At 34.5% G+C, this 15906-nt stretch overlaps 2 protein-coding genes across 2 annotated transcripts in view; one reads left to right on the forward strand and one right to left on the reverse strand.

Annotated features, from left to right (window-relative positions):
* LOC117103318 (proteasome subunit alpha type-5-like) lies at positions 1–3675 on the reverse strand. Its single transcript, XM_033243859.1, has 9 exons — positions 3559–3675; positions 2590–2629; positions 2406–2472; positions 1990–2184; positions 1703–1810; positions 1243–1301; positions 959–1061; positions 715–801; positions 1–532 (listed from the first exon to the last, which is right to left on the reverse strand). The coding sequence occupies exons 2-9, from the start codon at positions 2616–2618 to the stop codon at positions 455–457; spliced, it is 726 nt and encodes a 241-aa protein (XP_033099750.1). The 5' UTR covers positions 2619–2629; positions 3559–3675; the 3' UTR covers positions 1–454.
* A 6-nt stretch (positions 3676–3681) lies between these two features.
* The window catches only part of LOC117103317 (synaptophysin-like), a 16361-nt gene continuing 4136 nt past the window's right edge, over positions 3682–15906 (forward strand). Inside the window, exons 1-4 of the mRNA XM_033243858.1 lie at positions 3682–3827; positions 8701–8757; positions 9322–9443; positions 13466–13652. Of these exons, the coding sequence (XP_033099749.1) occupies positions 3804–3827; positions 8701–8757; positions 9322–9443; positions 13466–13652 (390 nt within the window). The 5' untranslated portion in view covers positions 3682–3803. The remainder of the gene's footprint in view (positions 3828–8700; positions 8758–9321; positions 9444–13465; positions 13653–15906) is intronic.

The following is a 15906-nucleotide window of genomic DNA, read 5'->3' on the forward strand; positions in this document are numbered from 1 at the left end:
TACAGTATATTACAATACAAGTCATTTATTAGAATGGCCAAATATTTAAAAAAAAAAGGTATTTTACGTAAAGTATCTAGGTCATTGTCATAACAACTGACTCCTTCATTGCAGCTTTTGATATTAAATGCTAGATCATATAGTTTAAATAAACCAGAGACAAAACTTAACCTAATCTAAATGTCAACACCTATGGTAGGTCTAACCATGCTGCATATTTAAACAAATTTTATTTGGATATACACTGAGATATGTATTAAATTTGGTCAGTATGTGTCAAAATCAGATAAATCTAGTAAACACTGGACCATGTACTGAACTTTTTGATATCTCATATATATCTCATATAGGTAAACTTGATCACTTGCTGTTGATGTTACTAAGCTCTCAATCACGATACTTATAGGATAAACATTTATAAAACTAAGGCTTATTTGTGTATTAATTATGAAGTCTACAGCTCAGAAATGATGGCTTCAATTTCCTCTTTTGAAAACATGTGGAATTCACCCTTGTCTGTCACTGATGCAACCTGGGAAATAATCATGAGTATAAGTATAAATTGACCACATCCAACATCAATATTAATAACAATGAGCAGAAAATAAATAAGAAGAATATAAAAAAAATATCAATTAGGAAAATAAATATTGTACAGCATTAGCATGTAGAATGATTTAGGAGAATCATAGATAGAAATGTTAAATGAATTACCTCCACATTTGTTGCACCTAGTTTCTCTTCCATTACTTGCTTTAGAATTACTAGTGACTCCTTCGTTGCTTCTTTCAGCGTCATTGACTAAAAATGATAAATAAAAAACACTAAGCAGTAGCTATCAACATACCACATTAATATATTTTAGTTGGTTTGTTTAAAATCGGTGTGCAAAAATCTATATTTGAGTATTAGAAATAATATTAGATCAAATTATACCATCAATCATAAGTTTGTTTACCTTGTGGTATACTTCTTGTAGCTGTGATTGTGCTCCTTCTGACCCAGATCCAATTGCCTTGGCATCAAACTTTATAAATGTACCAGAGGGATCCATATGGAACCTATCATGAATATTAAGTATGTCAATCAATCAAATTTCAAGTTGCCTAATTATTTGATTTAGAGGGTTTCTCTTATAGTAAAGTGATGCACTAGATAATCTCATCTATCAACAACTGAAATTAAGGTGAAATAGGCCAAAAGTTGATTTTAGATGCCTTGATTATTTAAATCTATTCTTACAGTTGCGGACCGTCCTTATCAACACCAGCAAAGAGTAAAGCAACACCAAATGGACGACTCTAAAACAATATAATAGAAATCAATTATTACATGCTAAAGATAGATCTGTAAAAATGTGAATGATGAACAAAATATTTAGCCATGTTAGTCTGCTTCAATACAATATAAATGACAGAACTCAGCACTAACTATATACATTTATTTTTCCTAGCAGACTCCTGATGAAGTCCACTGTATTGACAAAAGCCAGAGATAATAAATGTGTATACTCTAGTTAGTCATTAATGTGTTGAGTTCTATAGCCAGTTATATAATACAGTAGGTTCAATTTACAATCAACAATACATATACTGTACCTTTTTAAACAACCAATACATTCTAGGGCACTTGATCCACATTGTGAAACAACATATTAGTGATTGCTACATTGAGTTAATAAAAAAAAATGAGTGGTACACACCATGACTTTGACATCAGATTTATCATCACCAAACTGAAGTGCTAAGTTGGATACTGATTGTGTAACACTTTCTACAGACATCTGCTCATTGTATGTAAACCAATGGTTCTGAAAAAGTAAAATAATTATTCAAAAGGTAATAATTCTTATTTTGATTTACCATACATCATGTTAATCTACATGCTCATCCTATAAATACTCGCATATACATGTATGTTAATCTGCAGGTTTATCTTGCATGCAAATTGTGTGGACTTATTTTTTTTATCATGGTATTGGGCACTCACCTGAGCATCAACCCTGGCTCTATCAATTAGCGTTCTTGCATCAGCAATTAGTCCGCTCATGGCACAAACAATATGGCTGTCTATCTCCACTATCTTCTCTATACTGCATGGCTCGATAAGAGGTGAGGTAATCCGCTTCTCAACAGCTAGGACCACACCATCTGCTGTCTTGATACCAATTGCTGTTGAGCCAAGCTTCATGGCAAACAAAAGGATGTATTTTGACATTTTTATATAAAGACAATTTAAGCAAATCTCAACCTTTTCTACAAAGTTGTTTATTCATGTTTGTAATTCAAAACACCCATTAATTTCAATGGTTTTGGACAGTTTTTGAAATGTGTTAAAATCTACAAAATAACAGCAAATATGTTTCATTAAAAATTGACTGTCAAGATTTGTATTGATAACTTTACCTTGATTGCTTCTATTGCATATTCAACTTGAAAAATTCTGCCTTCAGGTGAGAATGTATTGACACCTCTAAATAAGAACAGTAAAACCATTATTGCAATAATTATTGTAAAATGTGTTAAAACTTGCACTTTGATGCACAATTTACCATCATGTTCCTGAGCATTTTAATATAAAATAAAGTACCTGTCATATTCTGATCTTGTTTGGAACATCTTGGAGCAATCTGTGAAAATTATTAAATTATTATAAGACATAAGTTTCATCCTATTTTATACCTCCTTCGTTTGATACAAGACAGTATAAAGCAACCGAAAAAGTGATACAAGCCATTGTTACTGAATCAATAATATTAATTTTTTTTGTTAGAGTTTGTTTCTGTTGTGTGCAGTTTATTCCTTTTGCTCATTTAAATTGCTGATGTTGTTTAAAAATCGTTTCAAATTGTGCACACAGTATGCAAACTACACAAGGTTTCTTTCAGAAATTATCGTAAAATGTGACATTTAAATTTATTTACTGACATTTATATTAACTATATTTTTTGGGAGATTTAAGCGATCAGAAAATACCCCCGAACAGTTTGCAAATTGTTTGCGCAATTTAAAACTGCGCAAGGAAGAGCTTGCACAATTTGTAAATTGTGCAAACGACTCAAATTTGCAGAACATTACTAAACTTAGGCCTACTAATAACTATCTTTTTTTCTTCTTTAAAAAGATATAAATAGGCATAGGCCTAGTCTAGGCCAGGACCTAGGCCCTAGGGTCATAATAATTCTATAGTAGGCCTAGCCCTAGGGCCTAACCTAGTACTCTGTAATATTTTCATTTGACCAGATTTGATAGAAGATTTCACCCCTTGCAGTTGGGATCCGTCATTAGGCCAACCTAGACTAGGCATTATGACACTTGCCCTAGGCCTAGGAGGCCATGAATGCCTACTTTACTTAGGCTAGACTTGTCTGTAGTGTAAAGGTCCGAGCGAGGGGCCTAGGCTACACACCATGATTCTAAAGTTAATCGTTCGTAAATAATGGGATAAATTATGCCTACTGTTTTTTCGCATACACACAGACTAGCCTAGCCTAGTATCGTTTGTATGTTATCTAGAGCAACTTACAAGGGGAATCTATATTCACTAGGCTAGGCCTACCTTTTGTTGATGAGTCTTAAACAATACCACTTTGCCAGTCTTTGCAAAGTCACTCTGCTCTCCTCTCCTCCACCCAAACAACACGCTCATCCGCCACTTACTTTCAACTTGTCCACAAGGGCGCCACCTATCGGCCATCATCATATCTCCGCTCTGCCGCCGCCCCGCCCGCCCCAGACACGAGAGTGACGTATAGGCCTATTTTTATAAGGAACCCACCCACTTTTGTCTTGTTTAGAAGGAAGATGGAAAACCGTTCACAAGAACAGGTTTGTGTGATGGTACATACATTGTCACCTAGGCCTAGCTCTTCTAGTAGTAGTAGGCCAGGTCTAGGCCCTAGGCCTAGCTAGGCTAGGCCTAGGTCCCAACAATAGCTAGAACTAGCCTAGGCCTAGCTAGAGAGGCCTCTCTACCAAGCTTAGGCCTCCTACCAGCCTAATCTATTGTAGGTTCCCTATAGGTCAGCTACCTCAGGCCTGGCCTCTCTCCTGTAGCCTAGGCTAGAGGCCAATCTGATCAGTGATTCAGAAGATGGAATTCCTACCTTCAAAGAACTTATGTGATATGTTTATTATAAAAGTATGACTGCACATGCATTATTTATTTCACATAGATATATCGTTTCCTATAAAAAATATGAAAATTTCTGACTAATTTAACTCTGTACAGTAGGTACAGGTATGTTAAAAAAAAAAATCATCTTGTTTGGATCTAAATGATAGTATGCAAGTTAATTCTCCTGCATTTAAATATCAAAATAAAGTTTATTTGATTAAATTTGAACAAGTTGTTGATTTTATATAATTTTTTAGAAATATATTTTTAAGCGGAAACTTGACATAGATAGGGATTGTATGTAATGGTTGTGACCTTTTTAACAGCACTGTGCATTGACGAAACTCAAGCGATGCCATAATTTAGTGTATAGTATTTCCTGGCTCTTAAAAACCACTTGGCAGTCTGTCAAATTTCTTCATATTTGGCCAAATGTTAATTACTTATCTATGTAAATGTACTTTTTAATCATTAGAAAAGTATATTCACCGTTCTACTAAAAAAGTGCATTTTATTTGAGTATAAACTTCAGACGTCAGCTACATTTTAAATACACAATGGATGAACGCAAAACAAATTTGTGACCTTTCTTTAACCTTTTATCTGCATATTAAAGCATGACATCACCAATATCCAATCAGAAACGCGTTTTTAAAGATTTTTTTAAAAACCCAACACCTTAGCGATGAAATGGTCATCAACTTAGTTATTAGAATTTAACTCTCAGAAATGTAAAGTTTTACCATTAGGAAGGAGAAATGTAGCTTTTCAATAGTACAATTATTCTCTTGATCCTATTAATAGTGACCAGTATTTAGAGAATGTCCTTTTTGCGAAAGATTTAGGAGTGACCTTACAGTAGATTCCAAATTGTCATTTGAAATTAATATCCTTGAGAAAGTTAATAAAGCAAATAGATTAATGGGACTCATCATAAGACATGTATTTACCTACATGGAGTATATTCTATATAAAGCCTTTGTTAGACCCCATCTTAAGTATAGTATCTCAGTCTGATGCCCGCATTTAAAGAAACACATTGACCGGATCGAGAATGTAGACTACAGTAGACTTGTTTCTAGGTTGTAGGTTTTAAGTTACTCTGATAGGCTCCATACATTAAATTTACCTACTCTTAAGTACAGAAGATATAGAGGCAATATGATCGAGACATTTGAAATTCTAAATAATTTTTATGATAGTTCTGAGACTGTCACTAGTTTTTTACAATTAAATGTATCAGACAGAACTCATGGACACTCTCTTAAGCTGCTAAAGCAACTTTCCTGTGTAGACTTCAGAAGGTTTTCCTTTGGCAATCGCATTGTAGACAATTGGAATGAACTCCCAAATGAAGTTGTAACAGCTCCCTCTCTATGCGTTTGAGAATAGACTAGATAAATACTGGAACGATCAACCAGTTAAGTTTGACCATAAAACAAGAATCGAGAATTCCATGATCAACAAATTTGGATCTGGACATAGAGGACATTAGTCCTGCGTCCGGTATATCACCTAAGTAATAACAAGGCAGTGCAAGCCCACTTAACAGGGAGATGTAACATTGAAGTGCGACATCACGGTTTGTAATGTACAGTACCTACTCTTTGTAATGATATTTTTGATGTAATTTAATAAACTCAGTGCCCCGAGTGTACCCTATATACCCTAGGCTATGTAGATTCTGAACCACTCTAGGCCATGATACAGGTGATGAGTCATTGTGTAGCCTACCAGAACATGTGAAGAGAGAGGAGGCATCACGTCTGGGCTTACTGTAGCTAGGCTGCACATGCGGTGCATGCATATGGGGACAAATTGAAGATCGGCCAACATGTGTAAATTAGGAAAAAGGTGTATTCTTAAATAATTAAATTTAGTATACTGTAAATATATAGCTAATTTTTGTCAACTAAACAATGGATTACTCGCATAAATGTGTTTTTCCACTGAATTAATGTGAAACTATATTTGAAGTCAATTAAAGGATATAATTTTTTGTGTGTACCTAGCTACAGTGTGTATTTTATGACAAATATGAAGAAGCTCAATGTTTGTTAACTCAGACATCATGTCTGTATTAATTATATGCATCTGTAATTTAATCTGTGCTCACTATTTTTTTGTTGCAATAGTGTGGTATAATTTTTTCCTGCACAGTTTTTGAATGACTACCACAAATTAATTTGCAAATTGTCCAAGGAAATCTTTCATTTCATTTCATTTATTTCTCTCTCAAACCCGAGTCGAGTGGCCGAGCGGTAAGGCAGGGGCACCGCTAGCTACAGCCTTAACATTGGCGCTTGTTCCAGCCGCTCCTTCTCGGATAAGGACTTAAAATGGAGGTCCAGTGTATACATCTGGCTCGTGTGCACTTTAAAGAACCCATTGCATCTTTCGGAAGAGTAGGGGTTACCCCGATGTTATGGTTCATTTCAGCCCCTGTCGTTGTGGAATGATGTGAACATGTATCTACCAAGAAGCGCCTCTATACGGCTGCTAGGTAGTAACAGACCACACCCATATGCAATTCAGCACAATGACGCTGCAAGTTATGGGTTATTCTCCTACCTTTACCTTTTACCTTTACCATGCAAATACAAAAAAATACAAATAAAATAAACAATGACGGGCAAAGAGCAAAAAAACAGAGGAGACAGGAAACAAAAAAGCGAACTTAATCAACTGGCAAGTGGTTCCCATACATAACACATAAAAACGAGATATAAGGTTGGTATTTAAAATATAAAAATATTATATAAATATGAATTAGTAAAACACCAAGAATAAATAATAATAAATAAATAAAAAATTATATATATATATATATATATATATATATCTACTGAGTATCTGAGATACTCAGTATGCATAGATAAATAGACCAATCATTGTACAGTTTTATAAGTATTCCTCATTTGCTCTCTGTCACCTTTATTCTTTTTTGATAAGACAGCCTATATTATATTGATTCATGATGTTTTCCTCATTCTCGCTGATGAAGGCCACAGGAGTGGCAGAAATATCCGAGTTTATAATAAATCAGTGTTCTTAAAGTCTACTACTGAAGTTGTTTCATTATTTTCTATTATTCTGTCGGAACACACGTAAGGAGAATGTTGCATAGTTTTAGAAACTGCACAGAGCAGCTTGTGCACATCTTAATCGATTTTCACATTTTGATACTACTTAAAGTATTAATTTATTTTCCCATTGATGGGTGACTGCGGAACGAGCTTATCATTGGAATGTTAATAATAATGAAAATTATCACATTATTAAATTTCATACAGAACATTGGCATTCAGCCGCATTTCAATTATATATTTTTTCTGAAATATTTCAACAGGTATTATTTTTTTAGTATTTTCCATATTAATGTTCAAACCTCATTGCTTTTAAATCTAGTTTTGAAAACATATTTGATAGTAGTACGAATATAACATCTATTTATCACATTTTTTATCTAATTACATATTTTTTATAATTTATTAAATTATTTATTATTATTTCTTTATTTATTTTTATATTTTTTTCCCAAGGATATTCTTAAATGTTTGTGTGTGTTTGTCTCTGCTTGTTCATTTTTTTGCATATTTGTTTTTGTCATTTTGTAAATATTGTATTTATCTAATTAATTTCAGGTATGTTTTATATTTTTAATAGAGGGCCCCTAAATCAGCTGGCCTTCTTGATCTAGTTGGAAATGTCACCCTCTCTATAAACTTTGAATATAGAATAAAGAATATTCATTAATATATTGTAGGCCCGGTTTTAATGGCATGATGATGACTACAGGCCTAGGCCCTACTTCTTCTTTTGACCTTTTTGGTTTAGTCAAGCCATTAATAGCCTTGCTATCACTCTCTTGCAATTCAGCCTGTCGTAGTCATTATAAAGTATTTATTGTTTTATAAAGTATTTATTGTTTTGTTGATTGGTTTGAGGTCTTTGTTTATTTGTTTATCCATGAGTGATTAGGTCTGCTTCTTTTTCCTTTCGCTTTCCTCATGTGCTGTTATGTTAATGCCAGCTATCTTTGACAGTGTGTCTAATCTGGTAGTTGTAGCGTGTGTCCTGGCCAGTTCTTCTTTTGAAAGAGTTTCTCAACACATCTAAACGGTGCATTGTTAACTATTAATAAAAGTCACTAAAACATTTAAACTGCGCTCATAAATTATGTACCAATAAAGTACTAAAGCTAAAACATTGACCAATAACAAAATTGCTATCAATTGGATTTTACATCCCTTGCACCAGCGTTATTCCAGCATTTGGAAACTTCCTAACAAATCTATCAACAAAATCATCAAGGTCGATGGAAAGTGCTTGTCTTCTGTGTACACTGTTAGGCTCTTTAGTCTCATATTGGCCATGGTGGTTCTTAGGTGATTTTTGATAAATTTTAGTTTGCGTCAACTTCACTAAAGCGATTGATATAATTTGGGTGGGGGAAAAGGGGTAAGATAATTATTTGGGGGTGGGGGGGAATTTTGGCGTTTGCAAGATTTCCTTGCACAGTGTTCAAACTTATTGATTCTTATTGTTGCTAGTTAATAAGTTCTTAGTATTCTTAATTTACAGCCATGGAGGTTGAGAGTTCTAGTGGAGCCACGTGGATTTATCAAGATCCTGGAATTTGTAAGTACTGTACTGTATTTTGTTTGTTTTATCATTAAGTCCACTGAAAAAAACTTAAATATTATGAAGTAAAGGCTTAGGTACAACACACACAACAACAAACCACAGTATGTTTATGAGAAAGTTATCACATTTTTGGAATACCAGATTTAGGTTTTCAAACATAATGTTTTACTTATTTATTTGTTAGCCCCTAAGTAATATTTTATAACAATCCATGCTTTATTGTAATAGTTACTAAACTTTTATTGTTGTCATTAATTGCCAAACTGGCAATTTTATAAATGTTATTACATGAACATGTTTCTATAACCTTATTGTAATTGTGGATTGGAGCTTTAGCTTGTTGGGTAAGATGCCTGCTTTCCAGTCCTAGAGTCTTGGGTTCAAAGCCTGTCACTGCAGGATTTTTTTTCTCAACTAAAAAACAACTCTACTCCTTAAACCTCATAAAAGAGACTTAGTTTATAAAGCATCATTCCATCCTGAAGTGGCAAGTGTACTTGTTGTTGGATGTCAAGGAAATACAACAAAATGATTGACTTTCATTGCTTTTTCTTTTAGATTCTTGCTGTTTGTATGTTTGCTACCACAGCAGGTTATGGTGATGAATTGCGGTATACCATCACCTGTAATAAAACTGGTGGGCCCCAAAATAAAAAGTTCAAAATCGCTTATCCTTTTGAGTAAGTACTACTGAACTTATACTCTGGTATTTAGTCCATTCCATAGTATTAAACAGTATTAGCTGCACATATTGAACTGACTTTAGTTTTAAGCCCATTGTTTGCATTTTTTTTACATCAACTAATGATAAGTCATAGCATTAGCATTATTTCAAAAAGTACTTAGCGCTAACTAGGTGAGATACCAGTGAGCATGTGTATTTATACTTAAGTGCTTAGTAAATAGTAAGCGGCGAATGAGTATATGTCAATTTGTCTCCAAAATTGTGCTATCCTCTACCAAGTGCACCAACCTGTTTTGTTTTTTTTGTTTAAATTAGCAGCCAAGACAGTTCTGTCCACCTAAGTTTTGAATTAATACAGTCCGCCTTCAGATTCCAGACCACTTTCCTGAAATTTGGTGTGGTCTTGGGGTTTGGTCTCAAATTAGAAATCTCTAAATAGAGACCACAGTCTAAGAGTGGTCTCTAAAGAGCATAATTAGAGGGTAACTGAACCTGAAACTCTAAATGAAGACTGAAACTCGAAGTGGTTTCCAAAAGACAACATGAGACAACCATTTATTTGTTTCCAAGAAACTTATGTTTGCTGTTTAAATATGTTGTACCTACTTGTTTAAAACACATTGAAAAAAATATGAAAACATAAACAACCTTTTTAACTCATCATAAGTTTTTTTTCCAATCATATTTTTTAGGTTTCGTATGTTAAAGTCCCGGTTTGTTCCAATTATCAGGTCTGTTTGTCTAAATGGTCTAATTATTACGCAAAAAAAAAAAAAAAAGACATACTCGGCTAGTGAATAGGGTTTTTTAGCATGTTTTTATAAAACATGACATTCTTATAACTATTTTTATTGACATATCAGTAAGAATCAGTTACAGTAGAATTAGAACGAATTTATAGCAGTATTTTTCAATGCATATACAATTAAATTATCATATGAAATCAGCTAAAATATAATTAAAACAACAATTGTTTTATATGTTCCCAATATTATTTCATGGTGCAATTTTAGTGACCAAATATCTTTGAACTCTGAATATGAGCTTTCTATTGGTTTGATGTAACAAATAGAGTAACGATTTCCAATTAAGGGTGCATGTTATGGTATGGATTAGAATCCTACATGAATGTACACGAAAAACAAAGAAAAAGAAATCCCCATGGCTACGGGTAAAAAATTGGCAAGATTGGTTCAATATACAAAGTAACACATGCATTAGGCCATGCCGATGGTCAATCAAAGGCTTCAGTGGCGAAAATTCTGGTTTATTGCTCAAAAGGTCTCAAAATATTATAAAGTTAAATGAGTTTTTCTTTTTTAATACTGCTCACAGTTGCAATACAATCGAAAAAAAATAAGGGTCCCCTTAACAGAGTTTAAGCTGGCAAAAAAATATTTAGCAATATGGCTAATTTGGTGTGAAAATAATTTGCCAAATAGAAGTTTGATTAGCAAAAATAAAATTTTGGCTAATTTTAAATGAAAATTTTTTATTAAAATTTAGCTTTTATTAGGATTTGGTTAATGACAACTTAAACACTGCCTTAATAGGGGTTATTTGACCATTTGGCCAACACAGAAAGTGTCCCCATCCTCTTAATAGTGTCTCTTTGGGGTTGGCTGTAGCGTTAAAAGATCTATTTTTCCTCATTTCATCAAAAAGTGTCCCCTTAAGGGGTATCCCCTGAATAGGAATGTACCAAAGCAGGTGTTCTACTGTATTTCATATTTTTTCTGGGCACCCATATTAACAAAGTTTTCACAGCAGGGCCTCTGGACCCCCCACTGTAAAACCAACCACATTCTAACAGTGTGCCCCTCCACCCTTTCACGAAAAAAGGTGGATCACCCTTGAATCTTAGTGCTCTGTCAATTATGCCTTTATCACCTGGAAGGCCTAGATCTGTCCATAGAGGTATATCTACATGGTCTGTCTGCCACAAATAAACTAAAAATTGACTATTGAAAATTAATGTGAAATCTGTGTAATGCCTACCATAAGCAAATGTAAGGGAGCACATACTTAAAAGATTTTTAACAATTCAAGTGATAGTACAACTCATCTAAAATACTTCAGGCCGAACTTGGCAAGGACCGGAAGGTGTAAATATAATTGTATCAGCACTACTGTATGTTATTTAAAACTCTACGGTATTCATATTTGTAGACCCATTTCATAATGCATAGCATATTGCTTCCAGTGAATACATAACACGTGTTTATTTAATTGCATATTGTTAATATTTCACAATACCTTGCACATTGTGTAAATATTAACAATATGCAACCAAAACCAGGCGCTGTTAGTTATTCATTCTACTATAATATATTCATTTTCCTCGCTCTTTATTTATTCATAGAGGAATAAACAACTTAATTCATCCATCTATTTATGGCACTGACTGATAGAAATTAAATTTTCAACAGTTTATCATTGTCACAGTAGACCTACATTTGCCTCTATTTGTCCATGGTGGGGCTGAGCAGGGTGCGAACTCTAGTCACCACTAATTTTAAATCTTGTGCCTGTCATTGTGTAGGAGGATGGGGGAGGGATGAGGCTCTACATCTTTGCCAGCTCTGCTATTTTTGGGTATCCAGGTGCCATATTTCCAATAGGCTCGATAACCATGCTAACTTTAAATCTTGTGAATGCATTGGTGAGGGGTAGTGGCTCTACAGGTTGTCAGCATTAATTTCCAGACATTTAGAGGTTGGGGGCTGGTGTGGATATGATCTCATACCCCACTAAATTTGAAATCCTGTATCTGTATTAGGGGTAGCAGGTCAGTTTAACAGAGATCCTAAGTTGGAAAAGCAAAAAATAGGGATATTTTTTTCGTGAAGCGATCGCCTCCTGTATCGACGCGCCGTGACGCCTTACAACGCGCTGCGCAACATTTGTCTACCACAGATCTAGGCTTAAACCTTGCCATGAAGCTGTTATTTAGATAAACAACTTTAAATAACAACTCCCTGATATAGCTTATGACATTTTTATGGCTGAGCGGGGGTGCCATAATATATTTTCTTCAGATAAATAAATTTTGTTTCATTGCTATATGACATCGTGGAAATTACATTTTTTGTGATATTTAGAAAAACCGGGAGAAAATTAATAAAAATCGGGAGGGCGGGAGACAGCCTAAAAAATCGGAAGAAACCCGCGATTTTCGGGTGACTTGGGATCTCTGGTTTAAAAACCAAATTTGTTAACTGCAATTCCCCCCCCCCCCCCCCCCAGCTCTACCGATAGCTATGATTCTCATGATTAACAGCTAGTGCCCTATAAATTCCTTTTCAAAAACCAACTTGCACAAAAAGATACAAAGAGAATAATCTTAGAAACCTTAAGTTGTATGGATGAACTAATGAAAATATATCTGTAAATGTTGAAGTTCAATTTCTCCAAATTTTAGAATGTTTCTTGTTAAAAACTTTATCTGTTTTATTTTATTTTCTCCTTCAATAGGAGGTATCTTGTCACTTGTTACTTCCATAATGTTGGTTTTGGTCTCGAATTAGAGGGTGAGCTCAGTGTTAAAAGATAGGGGGTTAGTGGGTACTTGGTAAGTGGTCTTGAATTAAGGAGTCTTGGAATTAGAGTGTGAGCTCAGTGTTAAAAGATAGGGGGTTAGTGGGTACTTGGTAAGTGGTTTTGAATTAGAGGGTGAGCTCAATGTTAAAAGATAGGGGGTTAGTGGGTACTTGGTAAGTGGTCTTGAATTAGAGCGTGAGCTCAGTGTTAAAAGATAGGGGGTTAGTGGGTACTTGGTAAGTGGTCTTGAATTAGAGGGGTCTTGGAATTAGAGGGTCTTGAATTGGAGAGCGAACTGTATTTATTATCTCTACTCTATTTTCACACATAGATAACAACACCCATTTTCCATATTAATAATATCTGATTTTATGGATACAATGTATATGTTTTTAGTTTGTATTCATTTGTAATTCGTATTTGTCATATGTACAATATTTCTCCATGCCATCATACCTCACTCTGATACCTGTTTAGACTCAACAAAGTTCTTGTACCTGGAGGTTGTACAATGGGTGACTACTACCTTGGTGGTGATGCTTCTGGAGCTGCTAAGTTCTTTGTATGTATAGGTGTACTTGCCTTTCTCTATGTTATTGGTATCACCGCTTGGTATGTCTTTTTGGAACACAAGCATCTCAATTGGGATATGGTTCCAATGGCTGTAAGTTATTAAAATTGTTTTTTTATTGTTATTTTGAAACACTATTATCATCATTCAGTTGTTATTCATCATCATTATCTGTAAGTACCATGTCATTCACAAAGAAAGTCATGGCCATCATTGTGATCATTATCATCATCATTACCATCCACTGTGCTTGGTTTATTATCAATAAAACAGATCTACAGTAAAATAATCAGTATTTATGTAATGCCTAATGTTTAACAACTTTGAGGCACTTGCCGACTTAAGCCCCTCTCTCACCTAGGTTTATTTCACCTAAGAGTCGTACGATTTCTACGAGTTAAAACTCGTGATCTTTGGAAAGGACCTATACGAGCTTATTACGTGTTAGCTACGAGTGAGGTACGACTTTATGGAGTTGGTTACGAGTTATGTACGAATTATGCTGAGCAGAGCACCGAGTTAACTACGAGATTATTAAGAGCTTAACAAGTTTGTACTGAATTAGATACGAGTTGGGTACGAGCCAACTCGGTGTGCTCGTACTTATTTGTACTCGTTTTTGGGTGCTCGCATCAAACTCGTAGATGACAAAACCACCGACGAGTATCCAGAGTAGTGTATGAGCTAGGTAGGAGTACCCCGAGTACTCTACAAGCTACCTACGAGTTCTTCGAGTTTACTACGAGTTATCTACTCGTGGCGATAATTTTGAACATGTTCAAAATTAGCGCCACGAGTTCAGAATCGAGCTTTCCGAATCGTCCTACGAGTTTTTGCCGAGTTAGCAACTCGGCATTCTCTTGTAACTCTTATGCTGAAAACCCCCTAGGGGCTTTAATGTCAATTGTGGAGTTCCTCAGGGATCCACTCTTTTCCGATTCTGTTTCTGATTTATATTCTCTCTCTGAATCAAGTAATTCAAAAACATTTCATTCAGTATCATGTTTATGCAGATGATACTCAACTGTACATTTCCTTTAAGCCCAGTTTAACTCATTTCTATGCAGCCAAATCCAAGATGAAAGCGTACAATATCAATGATATCCAAGTATGATTGGTCAAAAACTTGTTGTGTTCCATTTATTTCAGGTATATTTTATTCAGAAAAATACATACATATTAAATATAATTACATATAGAAACTCATTTTATAACACAATATGAAAATAGATACAAATTCACATTCGAAAACAGAAGCCCTTGGCAATAAAAATTGAATTGAAGGCAACTTGGTTAAAATTACATTATGATAAAACTAGAAAAAAATAGAAATAACATAGAAGTAACATTTAAAAAAAATCAATAAAATAGATGGCCGATATGACATCAAAAATCAACATACAGCACAACAAACAGGATATAAGAAGTTATTTAAACGACAAAATTACAATTTGACTAATGTCCCTTGAAAAGCGTATTATTGGTACTTGCAAATCAGTTGCATTTATGCACGGAATATCAAGAAGATCCATCAATACTTAAATGAAGATACATCAAAGAAAGTCATTCATGCACTCATCACTTCAAAACTAGATTATTGTATAATGGTCTATTGTATGGGGTGCCGCAAAAGTCAGTTAGTAAGCTGCAGCTTAACATGGCAGCACGATTGGTTTCATGGGCTTCTTCATATCTTCATATCTTCATATATTTATACAAATCACTGAACTACCTATCTTTATATTTCTGAACTTTCAACTTTGCAATCTTCCACATTTATATGCAGTTTGAGATCAACTACCTCTGCATCCACTCTATTACTGTTCCCTCTACAGTAGTTGCACAAAGACTTTCGGTGGTAGTGCGTATTCAATTGCTGCTCCTAGACTTTGGAATGATTTCCCATGATCTGTTTGTGAATTGCTTTCTGTGGATATTTTCAAAATGAGATTTGCTTTCTGTCTTTTTCTTCTGTTTTTTTGGTTTTTGTCTGTTCTCTCTTTTCTGTTTCCTGCTTTTTCCCCATACATACCTTTTCCCTTTTTGTTCCTTTTGCCTGAGCATTCCCTCAAATTGGCGCATTGAGACGAGACTTGTATAATGTGCCATTGGATCGGAAGTACAGCAAATTAGCAGTAAAATATGATTAAATGAAAGTATCATAAAAGAACAAGGTTAACAAATTTGGAATCTAACAAATTGTTAAGAATATCTTCTGTATAAAATTTTTTCCTCCCTCCCATATTGTGTATTTCCTCTATAATAGAGGCCTAGACCTGCCAATCCCCCTCCCCCTCCACTCATGAGGGAAATCCCTAACATGTGTACACTTTGCCAACTGATATGT

The sequence above is a fragment of the Anneissia japonica genome, unplaced genomic scaffold, assembly GCF_011630105.1.
Source record: "Anneissia japonica isolate Jap-2015-1 unplaced genomic scaffold, ASM1163010v1 scaffold8322_len84185_cov191, whole genome shotgun sequence".
Classification (NCBI taxonomy): Eukaryota; Metazoa; Echinodermata; class Crinoidea; order Comatulida; family Comatulidae; genus Anneissia; species Anneissia japonica.